The following is a 22093-nucleotide window of genomic DNA, read 5'->3' on the forward strand; positions in this document are numbered from 1 at the left end:
CCACAGCTTCTCTGGGCAACCCATTCCTGTGCCTCACCACCCTCACAGTACCCCATTTTTAATGATATCTAATCTAAATCTAACTTCTTTCAGTTTAAAGCCATTCCTCTTCCTCCATCACTGCTTGCTCTTGTAAATAGCCACACACTCCTGGACCACACTGCTTTGATTGTTGGTGTTCCTCCACTAAATCCTCTAAATTCCTTAATAAACAGCTCATAAATAAAATGCTGGAAATGTGCCTTGGATTTAATTACTCCAAACTTATTAATAAATTTGCAATAACCTTTCAACAGCTGATTCCTCTTTCCAGGTGCATTCCCAGGCAGCTGGAGAGAAACTTGAACAAAGAAAAATGTTCCCAAACTAACAGTCCTAAAAGTCTAACCTGTGGTCAGCACTGACATGCTCCACATGGTTCAGTGCCCAAAGGGTGCTGGCTACAGGGGAAAAGAAGCCATAAGATAGAAATGGAGCTAGTGGCTAATTATTTGACAGGAGAGCAAGGAAAGACTGGTGAGATCAAAGGTGCTTTTAAACCAGCCATGGTGCTGGGTTGGCTCACACTGCTCCTGCAGTCTGTATTCTGGGAGATGAAAGGCATCCTACCCCACTCTAAATACAGCTATTTTAGTCAGGGTTTGCCACAGGAGAAGGCTGTAGCCAAATCTTTATCATTAGGCTCCATTAGAAGAAAAGCTTCTGCCATGCTAATCCAAATGTGTGAGAGACATTTTCTCGGGGGTGGGAGCAATCCCTGTATTGTTCTGTTACAGAGAAGGGACCCTGTGGGGTTGTGATTAATCCTATCCTTGCTGGAAAGCAAAACAGTAATTTTAACAGTGGTTAAAAAGCTTGGTAGATTTGTAAGGGGACAACATCCAGCCCATGCAATCCCACCTCCCACACAAACCCAGGGACTGCCAGACTCCTGTAAGCTGCACAAGTGTGGCTTTTGTGGTATTATCTCAGCTCACTGCAATGCATGTGGATTCCCATCAACATTTAGTCTTCAAAAAAAAAAAATTGGTTAAATCCATCATAAATATTAAACACCAGAGCATAGTGGCAAGTTTCCCTGAAAACAAACTTCAAAAAATAATCTCAAATAAAAATGATGTCAAGGCCCCTGGGAGAACTGACACTGGCATGTCATCAGATGTTGTCTTATAAGGCTAAATTAAGCATCTGACCAGAGTTTAATTTCTGTAAAAACTCATGCTAATTTAAATTGCTTTAGATTTAATTAAAAATGCCTTTCTATAGAGATAATAATGTAACTCTGTTAATTAGTATCAAGTGGCATCTAGAGGGCATATTTAAAAACTAATCTGGAGAATAAATAGAGCTAATTAACAGTCAGAATAATGCTTTATGATTGTCTTTTATTTATAAATGCTATAACGTTCAATAAGCTATTAAATGAAATTGTAATTAATATATATCAAAGTTATTTTTAATACTCTTTTAGCTAAAGAGCATTTCTTACACCCTGTTTTTCAGATGGTCTGGACACGTTTCATTTCTGGAGGGAGGGAAGGAGGGAGTCAGGATGAGGCAGCAAATACAAATTCAATTAGGAGCAGCTCATTTATCTCCCCTGCAAGGGGCTGAGTGAGGAGCACTGGGGGCTCCAGCCAGGTGTGAGTGAGCTCGGTGTCCCTGGGGTTTGCCCAAAGCTGTGTTGGCCACGGCAGGGGATGCCAGGGAAGGGCTGCACATCACCCCACACACCCCCAGGGCTGGCAGGGAAGGGGCAGATTTTGCCTCCAGAAATCCAAGCCCTGAAAGGCAGAGCTGAGGTTCTGGGGAAGGAAAGCAGCTCTGAGGTTTGCTATGGGATCTTTCAAAAGACCAGACCATGGGGTGTTCTCATGCCATTTGGGGAGGAAAGGGATGCTAAGAGTGAGAATGGGCTCCCATCCCATCCCATCCCATCCCATCCCATCCCATCCCATCCCATCCCATCCCATCCCATCCCATCCCATCCCATCCCATCCCATCCCATCCCATCCCATCCCCACACGAGCACTGGCAGAAGAGTTCAGAAGTGAAAGGGCAGAGTGGAGTCGTTGTAGGGCTCAGTTTTTATAGGGTTCTTGCAGGCAAACAAAAGCTCCCTCAGGGTTATCTGGACCCAGGCAGTTCTGAGTTCCCAACTTGAGCAAGGCAGAGGGGATTTTTGGGTCTGCCCAAGGTTGTGTCAGTGTTAGCAGGGCTCAGATCTGCCCTTCCCCTTAGACAGAAGCTCCTGCCATCCTCCTATGATGACAGCTTTGACTGGATTCACTATATATAAAAAAAAAAAATCACTGAAATTACGTCATACATGAAAAGCAGAGGTGGCCAGCTCTCTCTCTCTGTCCTTTAATGCTCATAAATCAGAAATAACTCCCCAAAATACAAATCAAATAAAAAGCACTTTCATATGGAAATCTGCACTGCCCGTGCTGCGTGGGTTTTTGAAGCACCATCAAATGCATCGTATGTCCTACTTGCATTTGTTTTTAATCTATAATTCTGTGTATTCTTCCCCTTTTTTATCCCCTGCTAATGTTGAAAAACCCTCTAGATACCCAGAGCAGGGTTCATTTCAAAACAGCAGAGCACCTCTTTTCTCAGGACAAGGATTCAGCATCGGTTTGTAGCACAAACTTCCAGAAAAAAAACTTTGGAGTCTGTACAAAGAAAAGAGTTATTGTCTCTGGCAATATTCAAAGCTGGCCACAAGAACTGCTGCTCTGACCTCTGTGGGATGACTTTCATGCCAGGTTGTTGACACACACTTGCCTCTACAAGAAGTATTTGTTCAGTAATAACAAGAACAAGTTGAAATTATTTACATGGCCTAGATGGGTGTCAGCAGACACATTCCAGCAGCACCTGAGAGCCCAAACACCAGAGGAATGATCAAAGGGATTTGTCTGTGTGCTGCAACTCGGACTGGCCTTCAGAGCAGACAAAAACACTGCAAGAAACACGAACATATGGTGTAACACTCCCCAGCATGGCAAACAGCCACGGCAAACACTTTCGGAGATAAAATTAGATTGGGGAAGCAAAGCTGGAGAAAAACAAAGCCAAGAATGAACTCAGAAAGCATTTCAGCTCAAGGTCATTGGAATACTTGCTATGCAACATCACCAGTAGTATGATTTTATTTTTTTCTTTTCTGATAGATCTGCAAAAGTCAAACCAGCCTTGAGAAACACTCAGTTACAGGTAAAAATCAAAGTGCACTACAGTGATCAGCAGATTTTTGATGCTGTTTAGTCTGGAGACTAAAACAAAGCAGTACCTCAAAATAGCTATCAAAATGAATTCCCGGTTTCTTCAAAGTACAGAGGAATTTAAAAGCAATTTTTTTAAAGTATGTAATCTGAAAAAGGAGTAATTGCAGCTTGTAAGAAGGTTCTGTAATTTTTTTTTAAATCAACAATGTAAATCTCTTTTAAGGCCTCCAAGAAAACACTTAAAAACTGTTGCTTCCTGACTTCATCTACCCTGCAAGAACTAGCTCTGAAAGGTGCAGTGTGAAGGGAGCTTTGTTAGAGAACATGGATTGTTACAAATGTCCCCAGCTCTGGAGCACCACAAGAATTTTGATTGCGCCCCTTCAAAGTTCTAAGCTAACAAAGATACTCTGAATTTTGTGAAGCTCAACATTTATCCTGTAAAGCCCACCTAACCTTTTATAGCTGGTGACTGAACCAGTGCTGTGTGTAACAACAGTGATGTGCAGAGAGCTCCACCCACCCTGCCCACAAACAGGAACCATCCAGAACAGCAGGACATCAGGCAGCAAAAAATGTTAAGGCTTGGATACCAAGTCCCATTTATATGATACGTAATAATCTATTAAATAGCTAGAAATTATAATAAAAATAATAATAAAAATACTATCTACATCTATATTTAATTCGAAGCTACTTATTGATCTGTTTTTACAAGAGAAGTAAGGAACAGTTTGGAATGAAAAGATGCATCCAAAACAAGTCACTATAAAACAGATATTGGTGCCTCCACAGAGACCAGCAGCACTGTTGTGTGACTGTCAACAGCACTGAGCTACCCACTCTGGTCCTGTGTGAAAACATTCCTGACCAAATGTCCTGTGTGAAAACATTCCTGACCAAATCCCAGACTAACCAAAGAGCATGGCTTGAAGTGGGGAGCACAACAATTCAACTTCCAGACAGTTAATTTTATACAGCTATCAAATAAGTTTCAATATTTCCAATAGCCACAACTGTTTTGTTTCTCCAATTAATAACAAAGAAACAAAGAAACAAACAAAAAACCAAACCAAAACAAAACCACAGAAATCCAAATAAACAAGAACCGCTACATCCCAAACCCAGACTGTATTCCCAGTTTTCATTAGGAAATACCATTTATTCCTACTTTATTAGGAAAAAAGCCTGGCAGGCAGCCCAGCTGGGGAGGCAGATCCTCCTGATGTTTGTTTCAGAATGCAGGAGGAGCTGGTGACATTGCTGGCACCAAACCATGAACCCTGAGGTTCCCTTTGCACAGTGACTGCAGACATGGGCACATCCCTGGGGCAACCCCTCACTGTCCTCCACCCCAGATCCAAGAAATAAAAGTTGCGCAGGTTCCAAAACTGGTTTTAAAGCTATTTCACTCGGCCAGACAAACCACTTCCAGGGGAGTTTTTAATGGAGGGGAAAGAACAAATGGTGCAGGTTAAGAAAGCCCTCACACAGAAACTCCTGGCCTTTACCTGCTTGGAGAAGATTCAAAGCCATAAAGACAGCACAAGGTTTTATCTCCAAAAGAAGCTTCCAGCAAGGAGGAAGAAAATTCAGGCAAAACTTTACTCAGATTTGAAGAGGTGCATATTAAAATTGTGGCTTAATGAACAATCTCTTACCTAGAACTCTCAATCTCTCTGCTCCAACCACCACTTCGTTGTCATCTGCAGAAAACAGCAATTTTCCAGAGAGGGTTTTCACCTCAAATTTTTGGCTGTGTGCTTCCACTGCTTGGGGACCTGGGGGGAAGAAGATTTACTTTAGGGAAAAGTGTAAGAAAATCACACAGTAGCTTCATACATTCAATAAACCCATTTTCTGAGTAATAACAGCTCAACAAATTGCATCAGAGACACCAAACAGAGAGGCTTTTTAGATCTTATTAGGAAAGGGCAGTTTTCAACCCAAGTAACAACAACTATTTCTACTTATGCTTTTCTAATGCTTATGTGTGCCATAAAATCACCATTGAACTCGGGATAGCTGGAATATTTTTACAAAAAGACAGACTCATCTGTGAAACAGCAATGAACGAATCCAGGCATGCTTTGAGAGTATTGCTGCAGGTGTAAGAGGCATCAAGAGCTCCTGGGCCCATTTTGCTTGGACTGATGCTGCCGTGTAAAAGATTCCTGGTTTTCTAGCTTTTAAACACATCTGGATTAAAATTCTATCAGTTTCATGCACAGCCCAATTAAAAAAAAAAAAAAAAAAAAAGACAAACACCAGCACAAATGTTTTGTTTTACACTCCTTCAATCGTGTGCAGGCCAGAAAAAAATGGCATCCTCTCAAAGTGCAGAAAGTTTTTAGGCAAGTAAAACTTTCCTTTGAAGATCTTATTTCAATTCTGCTGCTTTTCCTGCAGGCTGCTGTGCCCTACAGGGCTGGAAAGCCTCTGGCAATTCGTTTTCTTGTGGGGGCTGATAAACATCAGCTGCCTGAGAGCCATTCTGTGTGCAGGTTTGTGGCTCCAAGGCTGCCAAGAGTTACAAAGAGGCTGCCCTGGGTTACTGACCTAGTCAGACTTTGGACAATTCACCACTCATCAGCCCTCCCAACTCCAACCAAGCCACAGCCCTGCTGGAATATCATCCTGCACGAGGCATGTGATTGGACTTTGCATTAATTATGGCCATCTTCAAGACCAGTCTCATTTGTCAAAAGACAAGAAAATTAACACTTGAAAGCCAGTATTTTCTTAAAAACTCCATCCCTACCCTACCCACAGATAACCTGTGCTGGCACCTAGACACACAGAATCATACGTGTGGTTTGCACTTCACACAAGTGAGGCCATGCTGAGATCCCTGGAAATACTTAAAATCTCGTGCGGCCACACTGAGAAAATGCAGTAAAAATCTGATTTGTGTCTTGCTTATTAACCACCTTCCCACTCATCCTTGCTGTAGGCACAACATGGGACTACGTCTTTGCTCCACTGTGAAACCAAAGCTGGTGCTGAATGCATAAAAAGCTCAATAGCCAGAGCATCACACTGGGAGTAATCACTGAGTCCCAAACTCTCGTGACACAGTGGTGCTTAAGTGAACCAAACACCCTCTTGAAACTACATGGAGAACCAACAAACTGAAGATCTTCATTCTGAATGTGAGAATCAGGGAGCCTGGGGTCGAATTTATTTCCTTCCTCCAGGCAAGTTTCACACATGCTGCCTAAATAATTGCTCACTGAAGCTGCATATTTAATTATTTAGTACTGTGACTAAAGGCCAAGATGTTATATAAGCAAACCAAGCAACCCAGTCTCAACTTAGAAACATGTTTATGGATTACTGCCCTTGCCACACACCAATACTTCTCACAGCCTATCCATATATCTCAGTAAATATATCTCTGTCTCATATCAAATATATATTTTATATCACATATACAGTGCCATATTCTTTATATAATGCATTAGACTATTTCAACCCAAATTATTTATTCATTCATTCAAAGGCTGCTGTGCACTGGGGATTTACAAAACACCCATTTCCCCACCCAACACACTCTTGTTTGGGTGCAAAGGGAGTTCTTCATCAGCAGGAGGACTTTAAATTGCAAACTGTTGCCACGGTTGGGCTCCAGTGTTCCCAAGATTTCAGGCAAGTTATAAATGTCTTCAGAAAAATCTGTTCTTGTTAGAACAGAAATGTCAGCCTGGTCTATGTTCTTCTTGACCCTGATGTCATACAACAAATATTTCTAACTCTGGGCTGGCTTTCAGATGAAAATGATGGTTTGTTTTGCTGTCAGACAGCCCCAGCCAGGTGCCTTCCCAGCACAGCTTTCCTGTCCCTGCCTTTGTTTCTACAGAGTGCAGCGAAGTTTTCATTTCTACTCCACTAGACACCCCGGCTCCCCTCTGTGTGCTGAAGCCAGCAGAGCATCCCCAAACACCACTTTGATCCCTCCAAGGAGCCTTTCCCCCTCCTTACCTGTTACAAGGCGAGTGAGGACCTTTGTGTTCTCGTTGAGGATGTTCACGGTCACGTTCCTGGCGGACTGGAAGTACAGGGGGTTGCCCTGGAACAAGACCACGAGACCAAGGGTGTGAGATGGGGATGGCAGCCTGGGTGAGGCAGCTGGAGCTGTGCCCAGCACTGACCCCCAGCCTGGGGTGCATCCACCCGGCAGGAACCCCTCCTGCCCAGGATAAGCCCAGAGTGGACACCACAGCTCTGTCTGGCCCAGGCAGTGCCTTGCTTTAGGGGTGATTGACTCTACCAACCACCCTGAAATTTTAAAAGGTGATATGGGACCTAAGCTCCCAAGGGTGTTTCAGGAGGGTGGTGGACTGCAGCAGTGCATTTCAGAGGCAAATCTGCAAAATTACAGCTTCTGATGACTACAGTGGGTGACAATGTGTGCCCACCACATGAGAGAGCCGTGCCCAAGGGCTGGGGAGGAGAAAATGTGATTAATATGTGGAGAGTGCCTTAGATCTCAAAGCACTTGTGAAGCACCTGGCACATTTCCCCACCACACTGTGGGCTGGGATGCCAGCCTGTGACCAGACCCATCCCATGGGGTCTGCAGAACACAAGACACAAACTCTTCCCCACTTCCCACTCAAGCACAGAGAGTTCCACCAATTTCTCATTGTAATGCTTTAAATACACCTGAGAGAGAAGAGCCAGAGCAGCTGGCAGCACACAGGGGCCACGCAGCGACATGGCAACATCCACCTCAGGTAGTTCTGCTCAGAGTGAAGCCAAAGCAAACCCACAGCTCCAACCATCTGGCTGCTCCTGTGCGCAAACACAGCCCGGGCACCCGGGAACTCGTGTTCTCCACAGGCAGCCCCAGCCTGCACAGCTGGGCACAGCTGGCTCCTCAGGGGCTACCAGCCACCCACAGCACCAGCACGGGCTGACCCCAAATCAAATCAGCCACAAATCCCATGAGAGAGGTGGAGATTCACCACCAGCATCCCTTCATAACACCTAAAGCACGCAGCTGATCAGATTCATCAATTAACTGAGACACAGAGGAGATAAAATAGCAAGAAGTTGAAAAATTTTCAACTTAAAATCAGCAAGAAGTTGAAAATTTTTATGCCCAATGTGTTTTTGCCAGCATTTCAAACTTTTTCCATTAGGAATGAATAATCAGGGTGGGGACAGAGAATCCTGTGGGTCAGACATGTTTTCCTTGCCTCCTGAATTTGTAATGAACACAATAATTTCATAGATACCATTTTTTCTGGATCATGGCAGAAGAATTAAGTTTTCTGCATATAAAATATAATAGGAACACAGAAATTATTCCTGGGAGTCCTGTAGTGGACTGGGCCTTCAGGGAACACTCTAATGATGAACAAACAATTCCCAGCAGTGTTTTCAGAAAACAGACCTCAAAAAACTGAAATAAAACCAACCTCACATGACCAAATATTCACAATAATTACATTTGCTGCCTTCACTGTTTTTGCAGCATGTTCCCATGGGCAACCCTTCAACAATAAAGGTGGAATGGGGTTTGTTTGATCAATTATAACTAGAACATTTTGGCTACATCCAGGCTATTTACAACTAAATAAAAATAATAATGAAAAAATGAATTTCACTTAATCATTTCCAGATCTTGGACAAGTTTCAGAAGCTCTTGGTGCCTCTGTCCCCTCCTACACTAAATGAGGACAAATCATCCTTCTATACTTCTTCACTGTGTCTGACACCTTAAGTATTATTGTATACAAAACTGAATTATGATTAATAATTTATAAGTAAGGATCAGTTCTAATGACTTGTAATGATTCTCCTCTTCTCTAATTTTTGTTATCTTCTAGAACTTCTAGAAATGAATGCTGATTATTTATTACTATTTCATGGTTAACAGCTGAGAAGGAAGAGATGGCTTCACTTGGATCCCCCCTGCTCAGGGACCTAATTTGAGCACACCCAGGAACAGCAGTTCACTGCTGCATATCCATTTCCCACTTACACATAAAGAGTATTTTTAAAGGTAGACAGCTACAATCTGCATAATGTACAGTTATGGGTGAGACTATAACTACATACAGAAGTATGTACACGCCATAGGAAGCACAGAAAAGTATCTATTTTTTTTTTGACTTTTACTGTTTGAATTTTGCTTATGGAGTTTTGAAGCAGCTGGAGCGTTTTGAAAAAGGCACGAACTCTAGTTCACAGTCAGGCAAGAAAAATAGTTCAATTCCCATGACTTTGAAAACTCTGTTGCTGCTCTTTGTAATGTGAGATTGCACTACAGAGGAACTACAAGATAAGCCAATGTAAAAAGCCACAGAAAGAGTTGCTCTGAAGAAGACCTACAAGACAAGGAAAGAGCTGGTATCCATCTAGAAAAGGCTTAAAATACATAATCAGACACAGAAATGTTTACTCCAGCCTAGTCATCTCATTCACTCATTCAGAACTCAAATTCACACAGCCTTCAAAAAACTAAATTTCCCTAATGGAGGAGTTATGTTTTTATTGGTCTGCAGGGAAAGAACATTGGAAGCACTTAATGCAATGCCTGCTCTCATTTCCATAATTCTTTTTCCATTAAGGAATGAAAAAGAACTGAAGAAATTACTCCCTTTTGCTGAAAATTCGGCAGATTTTCTATCCATCATCTTCTGTTTACAAAGGAAATAACATTGACATCTTTTAAACACTGAACATTAAAAAAAAAAGTTTCCTCTGTTGCAAGCTTGGTGATGATGCCAGCTTCTTTCAATCACACAGAACAAAATAATGAAAGCTTTAAAAGCCAGTTAGGATTTACAACTGAAAAGACAAAGCCTTCCCCTTCTCTTACACTTTCATGTTACCATGACACAAAATGAAGTATTCTGATGCATATGAGCAGGTGGAAATCTAGATCAGTATGGCATCAGCACCATAATAAAACAGTTATGGAGAGAAGCAATATTTTCATAAACTGTCATAGCCCTTGATGGAGCTGGAGTTGGAATATCAGCATGCAATAAACAAGAACATCTTTTAAAGACTCTTTGGGCTGGTCACGTCCTTTCAGCTCACCATGAACCTACAATTCATCTCTGCAGGAAATCCTGGAGAGTAAATACATCATTCTGCCTCTTACTCCAGCTCATTAGCAGAGCCAGTGCCTTAAAATAATTCAAATGTGTGCAGACACACAACAGCATTTGCCACAGCTACTCAATATATTAAAACATTGGACACATGCTGCAGAAAAAAGAATATGAAAAGTGCAAATATATGTCAAAACTGCATAGCTTGGTTCCTCACCAAGCAGAGGTATCCAGTAAAATATAGAAAACTTCACAAAAGGTATCAACTGACTGTTTGCTAGGTTAAACACATGGCAAAACAAGCCAGAACAGCTTACTAGCTGTCTTTCTTTGGCTCACTTTGGAAGAGATGCTAAAAACTCCCCGATCAAAGACTGAAACAGAAAAAGCCCTTTGACTGACAACCTTAATTTGCAGCTGAAGCAATCCCAACTACTGCTGTCTTCTGGGAAATTCAGTACTTTAACAGATGTCCTTAGACTGTTTTAGGGAATTATTAAAAATATTTGGAAATCTTTTTAAATTTTTACAGGCAATTTAAAAATAATGCCTCACAGTTGGCGTGTTTGTAGTTCAGATGGTCAAAAGGAACAGCTTTGACCTGATCCTATGGATTCACAGACTTCACACAGCAAGTGCCAAGTGAAGCTTGTGGAAATAATGGAAATGGTGAATTTCCTGCAGGCTCGACAAAATAATGGTAAAAATAAAATCTTAAGGCATAATCTAGGCTGGCAAGGAGCAGTCTATGGAGAAGTCACTCAGAGCACCATTTTCCTGCTCAACACCACCTCTCAGGGACATTACAGGAAGCAAACACTGCCCAGTGCTCAGCTGGAATGTCAGAGGGCAGAATCTTGTTTTCTGTAAGGCAAGCAGCCAGCAAAAGCTCTCCTGCTTCTGGCCCACAGCCACAGGCAGCACTCACCTGCCTGCACCCCTGGGTGCTGTTCTGTGTGGGTAATAAATATATTCCCTTCTTCAAATCCAACCAGCAGCTAAATGAGATGACAGCAATAACAGCAATTCCCTGCACTGCATTTTCCACTGGTAGGGACAGCTCAGAGCTGCACCTTGTTTTTTTCTGGTTTGGAGCAGCAAGAATTCATCGCCCAATAACTGAGAGACTCAGCAGTAATTTTAGGGCGCCTGAAATGTTCTTCATCAAGAATGGCAAACCTCTAATGGAAAGCCACAAAGAGACTTCTGTAGTTTCAATTTGTGTGGCCAGGCCCCGAGCAGTGCTGAGGACACCCCATGTTGTGCAGCTCATTCATTAGTGCAGGTATCAGGCACGGCCCCTGACCCATCAGGAAAGCTGACCTGGTGACCCTCACTCTGTCACTTTTGGTGAGCTGACACAGACATGCTTAAACGAGTCCTTCTAACCCAGATCTGCATGCTCCCAAACCACTTGCTCCTCTTTCAAAGGGAAGCACCAGGAAAACGTCACTGAGGTTTGGAGTTTCTGAACCACAAAAGGTCTCCAAACACACTGTGAGCAGTCAATAAAACCAGGACCTGTCCCCAAGGGTGCACTTCCTCCTGCCTTGGGAACAGAAATTCCTTTGGAGAGTATGTGATGCTGGAAACATTCAGAGTTGCCCCCTTAAAATAGAGAGTTAGGAGGAGATTGAGTAAAACCCCTTCAGAACTGAGAGATGCTGCAGGATCAGGGAACTGGCACCACCATGAGCCCCAGCAAAGCTCACAGAACATTGTGCAGACACCATGCACCTCCTGAAGAGCAAACTGGGAGCACTGGACAACATCTACCTTTGCCTGTGAAGAAAAAAAATGGGGAGCATCTACTGAACCCCATCCCTAAGGTCCTGCTTGGAACAGCAGCCTGGCCTTCATCCATACCAGCAGAAAATCCAGACTTCATGCTAAACTTGCAAACCAACCATTACTGCTTCTATGTCAAAAGCTCTTCCTCCTTTTTCTGGTCTAGATCCCCACTGCAGGAATAGGATTTTCCCCAGAAGCTTCCTGGCATAAAAATTTAAGGCATGCAGCTAAATCCTTAGGTGATAAGATTGAAAATAGCCCTTAATATGATTTAAACATACTTTTTGTTGTTTAATCACTGAGTCTCTTTTCATCTTGATTTTGTCCTTCAAACAGCTGAACATAATGTCCATGTTACTAAATCCCTTTCTTAGTAAAACTTCTGATTTGACAGCGTAAGCTTTTTACAGCAGAATGAAAGCAAACTGTGAACAGAATTAGTAACAAACAGATTAAAACAAACGTTTTAAAATGGCCCAGTATGTGCTGGATGTGTGTCTGAAGATGGTGATTTTTAGGAACCAGGCAGTAGGTTCAGTGGAGATGTAACAAAATGTAGTTTGCATCTTCTTCTTCTTCCAGGAAACAAACTTTATCACAAGTGGAATGTGCCCAGGTCATGTAAGCTGGCACAGCTCTGACCTACACTCAAAAACATAAATGAAGCATCATGAGCTTGGTGTGCTGTGCTACAAATTCTGATTTTTTATCAAGAGCTCAAATGCTTAAATAAAAAAAAAAAAAAATTCAAGTTCTGTTTTCTATACAAAGTTCAGTCACCTTCACAGAATAGGTTTTACAGTACCATGAAGCTCAGAAAATACTGTGGTCCCAGCCAGTGTGACATATTCTAACGGCACAGATAGTGCAGGTCCAATGCCACAAACCCCTCTCTTTCATGGCACTTCTGGAAGTTCTTTTAGTAACAATAGAAACAAAAGATAAATTTCCTTCTGCTCCATTAAAGCAATTATCTTCGACTCTTCTTTTTGAAGTGCAGAGAAGGCAGGTCTGTGATATGAGATCTAAATGACTGGGTTCTGCTTCTGGAAGGCTACCCAAAGGGGTTTGGATCCTTCAAAATGATTTATTTCTGGCAATCTAGGGGTTTTTCTCTTTAGAAGAATACCTGTAATAATCTCATGAACGGAGCGTTTTGAGAGATTGGCTGCTTCTTCAAGATGCCTAATCAGCTACTTTGCAGCTGAGACTCTTCTGAAAATTAAATTACACCATGTCTGCTGATATTAAAAAACAACACTGAAAAATTTCCAAGGCATTACACCTGCCTTGACTTCATTGCTGTTCTTCTTTCTTTTTTACTTCGCTGACTTATAATGTAAGGAAAACCACAGGTGACTTGATGAAACCAACAGACATACACATGAAAATAAAATGCAACTGTGCATGCTGGAGTTCTCTTCAGTATCCACAGGGGTGGAAATCTGGGTTTGAAGCATCTGATCTGCTTTACAAACATCAGGTTTTTGTAACACCTGAAGGCTGCTGCACATCCACAAAACCTTCTCTGTAGTAGGACTGAAGGGATCATTACTGGCTTTGGAAAAAAGTCTGATGATTGAAGCAAGCTCAGCTCCAGGAGCCCTCTGGTAAGGCAGAGAAATGAAATGAAGAGAGAAGCACAAGTTGTGAAACAACCAGCTAACTCTGAAAATGCTTCAAGCTCTTCCCTGCACTGAGAGCTCACCCAAAGGAGACACACCAGAGTCAATCAAACGTGCACTGATGATTAACTCAGCATCCCTGGGGAACAGCTCTCCCTTGCACAAACAAATCCAGGCTCAAACCAATGCTCTAAAACAGGTCAACAGCAGACCTGGGTTCTCAGCACACTGCTCAGCCCCTCCAGCATAAAATCAACCAAGTATTCTCTAAACATTTCAATTTCCTTGAATTCCTGTGCAGAAAAGCCAAGCTGCTGCAGCTGCTGCTGCTCCAATCTGATCCTTGTCTGCAAGGAGGTGGTGGAGCAGCAGGACTGTGGATTTTTGCTAAGTTATATCCTATTTTCTGCCTTGGGCTGATCAGAGTCCAGTGGTGACAGATCTCCTGCTGAAGTAAACACACTGTAGGTAGGCACAGGAGAGAGGGAGAGAAAAGAAGAGAGCTCTGCTGAGGCTTAAAAATATTCTAAATCATCCAACACTACAACTACTCCACTGCTTGTAACTTTTACTCCAGTCAAGCGTGCAGACCTCTGTTCGTATGTTTTCATTTTTATGGCCTTTCTGGTGTCCCTACTGCCTGCCTTAAACATCTTTTAAAACTGCCAGTAAATCATACTTCAATACCTATAAAAGATATTGGAAGATGCTATCAAAATTATACAGAACTACTAATTTCTTACTTTCCCTTACCACCAACACTACTTGGACCATACTACAACCAGAAACAATTAAGATCTCAGTGAATGAGGTTTACAGAACACATGTTTAAGAGCACATACTGTTATTACTCAGAAAAGCACAGCAGTATTTCCCAGAAATCAGATTCAGCAGAGACACTGGGGCTCTGCAATGCTCACACATCCTTTTAGGCATTCTGTTACTGCACTGCGTAATGCCAAGTTATATATCCAGATATTTTTCTCCAGGAAGGCTAATAAGGTGGATACCTCTGAACACTGCTTTGAAATTACAGCTTTCCTTTGCTGCATGTCATGGATGGCTTGCTTCTTGTATTAGATTATAAATGGCCATGCCAACTTACGGATGCGTGTGCAGCACGAAACACAGCAAAGCTCCTAGCAGAGGCCCCTGGTGTGACTGAAATTCAGCTGCTGCTAATAAGAAGAAGGGAAAACATTTCCATCTGTCTGGATTGGGGAAAAAAGGATTTGTGATTCATCTGCATCCATATGCTGGTATGTAGACAATACTTATGGACACACAGACATATGCGAGGTAACCAGCAACAGGAACCAAATCAATCACAGATCACAGCATGTGATTTGCCTAATTATGAGTAACACCTCACATTTTTTATCTGTGCAAAAAGCACTCTGTGAGCGAGCAGATGGTGCTGCTAGGGGATGGCACCAGCCTTGACAGTTGCAGATGCAGAGCATTTACACAGCGCGCCGAAAAAATGACACAACACAAGCTGCTTCCTGGGAAAAAGACTCAAATTGAACAAGTGTCACCAAACAAAATGCATGTATTTATTGATGTTCTGAACTTATCTGATCCAGCCTCTCTCTCCCAAGCAAATATATAGGCGCAGGCCAGGGAGTGATGCTATCTGGGCAGAAGTCTCTCAGAAGTGCCACGTGAGCTGCCTAGCACAGAGCAGTGGAGGTGCAGACCAACCTGAGTCTAGTTACAACCTGCAAACCATTTAGATCCACACAAGCAGAATCAATAGGAAGGAACCCTGCAGAGAAAGCAATTACACTGCAAAAGCAACTATATTACAGCATGGTGAGGGGCTGGGAAGCAAGATGCAGGCAGCCATCCTCACTTGTGTGATTACCCACTGGAGTTCTCTCCCATGCATCTGGCCTGTGAAATGACAAGGTGCAGCCCAGACATGTTCCTGCAATAAAAGTGTTCCAGTTTCTGGGCTCCTGTCACAATTAAAAAGCTCTTATTTATGAGCCCCATTGTTCAGGTTTGCTGTGCTCCACAGGTAAATTCAGGATTGTGCTTCAGAAAATATGTCTGAAGGGCACAGGGAACTCTCCTTTTCAACTGCTTCATGGGAGTAATAATCTCATTTCCTGGATCTGCAATTATTTATTCATTGGAGACTGTCCACTTGCCACTGCACAAGACACAAAGAAAGATTATCTGACCATTCCTGGTGGAAAATTCAGCTTTTCTATTTCAATTCTTTTATTTGCGGTTTTTCTGCATTTTTTTTCCTGAGCTGCTGTAAATGCCTACTCTGTGTGACAGGTTGGAAGCAGCTATAAAATGATTGATGAAAACCATATTTAGGCCTTGTTGTGGGAATATTTATTGTAGAAATATGCTCAGTTAACCCTGTAGAGGAAGGGCAGGAAAGGCTGGGCCTATGAGTGTACCTCTGATACCGAAGTGATTTATCTGCTTTAATTATGATACAGGGTTATGGGGTCACAGAAACATCAGCACAAGCTGGTTTTGAATTGCTGAAGTGCAGGCACATTGTTTACTCTGCTGAAATGAACAATAGCTGCCTTTAAGGATGCTGTGTGAGTCTACAAGACCAGAGTCTTCCTCCCCAGGATAAACAGAGGGGCCAAGCTCTGAGCTGCAGAGCTGGAGCAGTTTGAGTGTGAGTTAATGTCAGACAGGAACTGTCTCAGAGGGGCAGAACTGCAAACTTCACTGCCTTGGAGAGGCTGAAAATCCAAGAGCTGAGGTGAGAGGGCACTTGGACAGGTAAAATGACAGATCCTAAATCAGGATGCTAAATCATTGCCACAGTGCACGCATGTACCCACAGAGAGAGCACAGCAGCACAGGTGTGATCAGCAGCACAGGTGCAGGGGCAGGATGTTTGTGCTGGGATTTGGATGGATCTTGTGGCTGCCAGTCAACAGACACTCCTGAGAATCTGCTCAGGGCTGAGGAGAGGAGGGAGCACAGGGTATTGCTGTGCTACAGGAACACACATCCCTAACCAGCTCCACTGGGGAGCTGGGGAGTGGGATTTCAAGAGATGTCAGGCTGGCAGAAAAAGCAGCAGATGCTTTTTCCATGCCTGGAAAAAGACAGGAAAGTTGTCTGGGGAAATGGTGAGTAATGGCAAAAGCAGCCAAAGAGAATGGGATGTGTGAAGGGAAAACAGAGCCCAGGGAGGAATATCAGAGCCAAGGACCCCAATTACTCTTTGGGCAATCAGCAGGGTGGCTCAACCTGACATCTCCTGCTTTGCAAAGGTATTTTTCTGCTGGTGTTTTTATTCCCGAAGTCCTTCCCAAACTCTGGAGGAACAGGACTGATCAGTGAAGGCACCCAGCCAGTGGCTCCTACAGCAAAGGGCACAGGAAGGGTCCTGCCTGTGTGCTCCTGTTTCTTCTGCTTCACCTAAGCTGCCCCTCCCAGCATGCTGCATCACAGATAATGCTGCAGAGAGAAACAAAAAGCCTCCTGCTCCCCCAACCTGGTACCAACATCAAGGCTCATAATTTATAAATAACAGTTGGGATCTTCAGAAAACAAAGAGCAAAAGTCAGTTTGCAGGAGGAGCTGGGGTTTTCATTAGGTAGCAGAATACAGATAAAATATTATAGCTCCAAGCAGCAGCAGACATGCCATCAAAGGTGCTTCTCAAGCCAGCTGTGACAACATGCATGCCACTGCCCTGGGTGGCCTTTATTTCATTTAAAGACTGAGGGATGGAGGATACAGGCTCTGAACATCCAACATGGAAAGCAGGAGAAGAAATCCATCAACTCACTTCTGTCTTCTAACCATGGACACCAAGACCCTAAATCAGCTTCAGCTGAGCAGGTACTCCTGATCTCTCACAGCAATTGTGTGTTTGGATCATGGATTATTTGGCTTCACCTGCACGTAGGACACAACAGTGATTCTGCCTGCACGGAAATGCCAGCTGCTCTAAGGTCATAAAAGATGTGGCCACTCCTAACCTGCAAAATACACCTAGAAAAACCAGGATTTTAGGATAAACAATGAACTGTTCACACTTTTACCAATCACCCTAATCAAAAGAAAGACAAAGGCTTTTGGCTGAAAAACTGAAATCCTTTCTGGAGAGGAATGCCTGATCTGTCAGACAGTGACCTCTCTTTTCCCCTCAATCAACCCACTGCCTTCAGTTTATTTGTTTTTCTGATTTTAAATATTGATGTCTTACAAAGCTTCTCTTTGGAAAAAAAGCACATCTGACTCTTCAGCTGTGCAGCCCTGGGCTGCGGTCCTGTCAGACGACATCCAAGAAGGCTCAGTTTGCACTGGCACATCAAAAAGAAGAATTCCCAGACTCTGTGAAGAGCAACAAGGATGATTCAGAGAACAGCAAACCTTCTCCCCAAATCAGCAACCACCCATTCCAGCTTCTGCAGCTGCTGCTGTTTTTTTAGCACTGAATCAGGACTCAGATGTTCACCACTTCACTGGATGTCCCACCACAAACCAGCCCCTTGTCTAAATCAAGAGAGAAGCACTGGAATCACACAATATTTTGCTCAAGGAGAAGAAGGAACTAGAAGCAGAATATCAAGCTGCAGCTGGAAAGAAAGAGTAAATAAAAAGCCTAGGTCATAAAAGCAATTTTTAGTGCCTAGGTTTAGATTACTAATCAAGAATCCAACTAAGTAACCTGGCCCAACTAAGATACCGTGAAAATCTTGGCATTTCCTCAACATTTTCATGAACAGTGATTTACGAATAACTGCTGAATTTGAAATAAACTTAAAAAAAATCCTTCCCTTGTAGACCATAAAGAAGAGTTCTCCAAAGGAGGATGTGCCTCTGTCCTTAGAAGGGATATTCCTGGGGAAAGTGGGATGACAGCAGCACTGGATGTTCCCTGGGGAACCTCAGAGGTGAAAAGGCAAAAGCCAAGGAGGCTTTAGCTCTACCCATGAAAAAATTAAAGCTTGAAAGTGAGGAATCTCCCACAGTTTTATGTAAGGATGGTTGTGCTTGATAGATGAACAAGGAAGAAATTCTGGGAGCTGAAGCACTTTCAGTTTTCCTTTTGTTCCATGGGTTATTCTGTTTCAGAGTGAAAACAAGAGCAGACTCCTGCTAGTACTTGATACAACCTGCCTCAGAACATTTTAAGGCCAGGCTGGAAGCAGCCCTAAAATCCCATGGGACTCAGAATCACAGCACATCAGGAGGAAATCAATGGACATGTAACATTTTATACTGAAAACCTGGAGTAAATCAAGAAAAAAAGAAACAACAAAACAAAACAAAAAAAAAAAAAAAAAAAAAACTAGGCACCATGGAAACTGCTTTCTTTCACCACCCCCCAACATGAACAAGTTTTTACTGCACGTGCATTTATAGGAAACATGTTCTAACCAGGAAGATCTTAAAAGCCAAAGAAATGGTACTTTATCTTTCAAGAGCAGCACGCTAGTTTTCCCAAGACCATCAGCAAATTTGTCCTAAAAGTAAAGGAGCAAATTTAAATTAATTCTTGTTTTCACCTGCATTCTTTCTTCTCCAAATACATCTGTTATTTAGAAATAAAACAAAGAGGTATAGTAACTGGTAAATGAAACCTGGAAAATCTGACTTTGCTTTCCTGTCATACATCAAAGAACCCAGGAGCTGAGCTGTCTGTAAAACCAGTTCTGTGTGCCTGCACTTCCTAATGAGAGCACAGCTTGTCTGTCAACTCTTGCCTTACAAAATACAGAACTTTACTGCCCAAATAGTTTTGATCAGCAGAAGAACTGCAGAAATGTTTGCTGTCCTGTGGTAAAAAGATACAAAGATCTGCTCTTCAGGCTTCTTGAAAATGAGGAAAACATCGTTTTTCTTTATAATTGGATCTTCCTATTTGTCTTTCAGTGTTTCTATTTTCCTGTATCTTCACTCTACCATACTGCATCAAGTTTTATTTCTTTTTCATTTTTAGTATTAAGCAGTTGTTTTTGTACTTCAGCCTCTACAAAGCAGCCAGGGTCCTGATTGTCAGCAGCAATGTCTAGACATGGTAAATCCTTAAACTCAAAGGCTTTGCACTTCAGAGAGAGAAATGCAGCCCCTAGAGTTCCTCATGTTCCCTGTGCCCCACTGTCCTCCTTTTCACAGCTGAAATAGAAACAATTTCTGGGATTGTGGCAAAAATTCAGTGCAAAAGCTGAGAGCCCACAGAGCTCACTTGGAGCTGGGATGCCCATCACTCATTTTTGCTGCCACAGGGTCCAGCTGCAGAAGTTTAGAATGAAGAGGAGGTGGGAATGGGACCAGAGCAGCAAAACAAACTCATGATCTGAACAGTTTCTCTCCCCTCACACAAGCAGCTCAAGAGAGAAATTTTACTTGTCAAAGGGAAAAAGCAAAATACATTGACAGATCATCTGGGAAATTCTGTCTCCTTCATCCTCCCGTGTTTAACTCCACAGCTGTTAACTTGTCCACATCAACTCTAAACTCCCTCACAAGAAGGTGAAAAACACTGAGTATAAAATGCTTATGCACCTTATGGGGTCAGACACTTCTGCAATGATCACATCACATTTTCTGAACACAAACCCTCCACTGACGGCAGGGTAGGGAACCACAAGCCCCTGGTTCCCAGGGTTAGTTCAGAGGTGTACCCAAAATGCAAATACAGACAAAAGCTGAGGTAGGTAACCCACTGGGCACAGCTGATTGGCTTTAGTAGGTGTTGATTACACTGCTCATATTGCATGAAATTAAAAAGCTTACAAATGTTATGAGCCATTACCCTTCCATTTAGGAGATCTTATGACAAGTTAGCAAGATCTAATGAAATCCCTTTAAAATGCCATAGGCAGTCTCCACGAGATTTTGCTTTGAAATGCAACTTGTGGAGTTATTTCTGAAAGTTTATTTACATCAGAGCTTCCTTTCCTGCACATCTTTGGGATGCTCTGATTTGGAAGCTGGTGGGATACTTCAGTTCCCTGTTGTGCTCTCAATGTGGGGCACACAACACCAGCTCCTTACAGAAACAACCAGGAACAGGCATAGCAGGATTTAATCCTGATGCTGTTTGTCACAGCCAGCCTACAAAATTCCCTGCAAAATTCAAAGCTGAAGACTTCTCACCAATTTTACTATGAAGGTAAAGGGAAATATTTTCATAGTTGCTGTAAAATTTACTTAACTTTCACCTCTTCAGCACACTGGAAATATCACAGAGCCACTAACTGCCCCCAGAGCCCTGGGGCAGCCAAGGTTCAGACTCAAGTAGGCTCTCTGGATTTCATTGCTTCAGAATAAAATTTATTATTGGAGAGAATTTCAGTTTTATAAATCCCACTGGGCACTCACAGCCTACTGCTGTCCACGGACTCAAATCTGCTTTGGATGGTGATGGCAGAAATATCTGTACATCAGGTGAGGGCATTTCTGCCAGAATGATGCATTTTCCAACTTGTTCTTTCACTGCATCCCCTGCTGAGTGCCAGCTCTCCTCTCTGCTGACCTCTGTGGGGCAAGGAAGACTCAAAGTGAGCCAGCTGAGAGAGACCTGCAGCCAGAGAACCCTGGAATGTAACCCAGAGGTGCCACCATGAATGGTTAACAAACCCTGCAGGGAGCACAGGACAGGCATGGCTGCAAGAAGCTTGGCTGTGCCATCCACAGCAACCTTCTTATTTTTGTTCATCTGTTCTTTTGTTCATTTCTTTTTGGTTCATCTTCTGAACCAAAGCTCAGCCAAAGGGCACCAGGTTGTAAAGAGGAGGTGCTGCAGAAGCTGATCTTGGGTGGTGGGAGAATTTTCTACCTGGAGCTACAGTGGGAGCTGAACTTCCCCAGAGGCAATTCCAGGAGATCAGCACCTCCAGAGCCGGCAGGAGCTCTGACAGACTCCAGTAAAGAGGATTCTGGAAAGAGGATCGCTCTCTTTGAAGGCCCAGTCCCCAAGGAGCAGTGGTGCAGGGCTGGTGGCAGCAGGCAGGGCCAGCTGAGTGATGGCAGCGCGATGGCACAAACTGCACTTTGCTAGAGCAAATCACCAGGAACTAAATCAATGTCCTTTTATTCCTCTGTGAACTTTGACAAAGGAAGAAAAGGAATTATTTTGTCTTCTCCCTCAAAAAATTGCAACCTTCTTTCATGCTATCTATCTAAAAGCTACATTTCTACTACACAGTTTGAGCCTCATACAAAGTTGCAATTATCTTGCCATCTGCATTCTCTTTTTATCCAAATTAGTATGTTATATTGCTTATAAATATGTATTTATGGCTACAAGGCAGGTATGCCCCACTGTGGGCACATGTCACTGTTTAATCCAAATATATGGTTTATTGTTTTGCAGTCAGTATTTTTAGCTTGGAGGCAGGCAGACCTGCAGAGCAAATAACACCAAAGAATA

General features: G+C 42.8%; 1 protein-coding gene across 3 annotated transcripts in view; it reads right to left on the reverse strand.

The window, feature by feature from the left end:
• The window catches only part of SGCD (sarcoglycan delta), a 306084-nt gene that overhangs the window by 48997 nt on the left and 234994 nt on the right, over nucleotides 1–22093 (reverse strand). For all 3 annotated transcript variants that reach the window (XM_058034848.1, XM_058034847.1, XM_058034849.1), the window contains 2 exons: nucleotides 7215–7302; nucleotides 4895–5014 (listed from right to left, as the gene is read on the reverse strand). In XM_058034848.1, the coding sequence (XP_057890831.1) occupies nucleotides 4895–5014; nucleotides 7215–7302 (208 nt within the window). The remainder of the gene's footprint in view (nucleotides 1–4894; nucleotides 5015–7214; nucleotides 7303–22093) is intronic.

Source organism: Melospiza georgiana, chromosome 15 (assembly GCF_028018845.1).
Source record: "Melospiza georgiana isolate bMelGeo1 chromosome 15, bMelGeo1.pri, whole genome shotgun sequence".
In the NCBI taxonomy this organism is placed as follows: domain Eukaryota; kingdom Metazoa; phylum Chordata; class Aves; order Passeriformes; family Passerellidae; genus Melospiza; species Melospiza georgiana.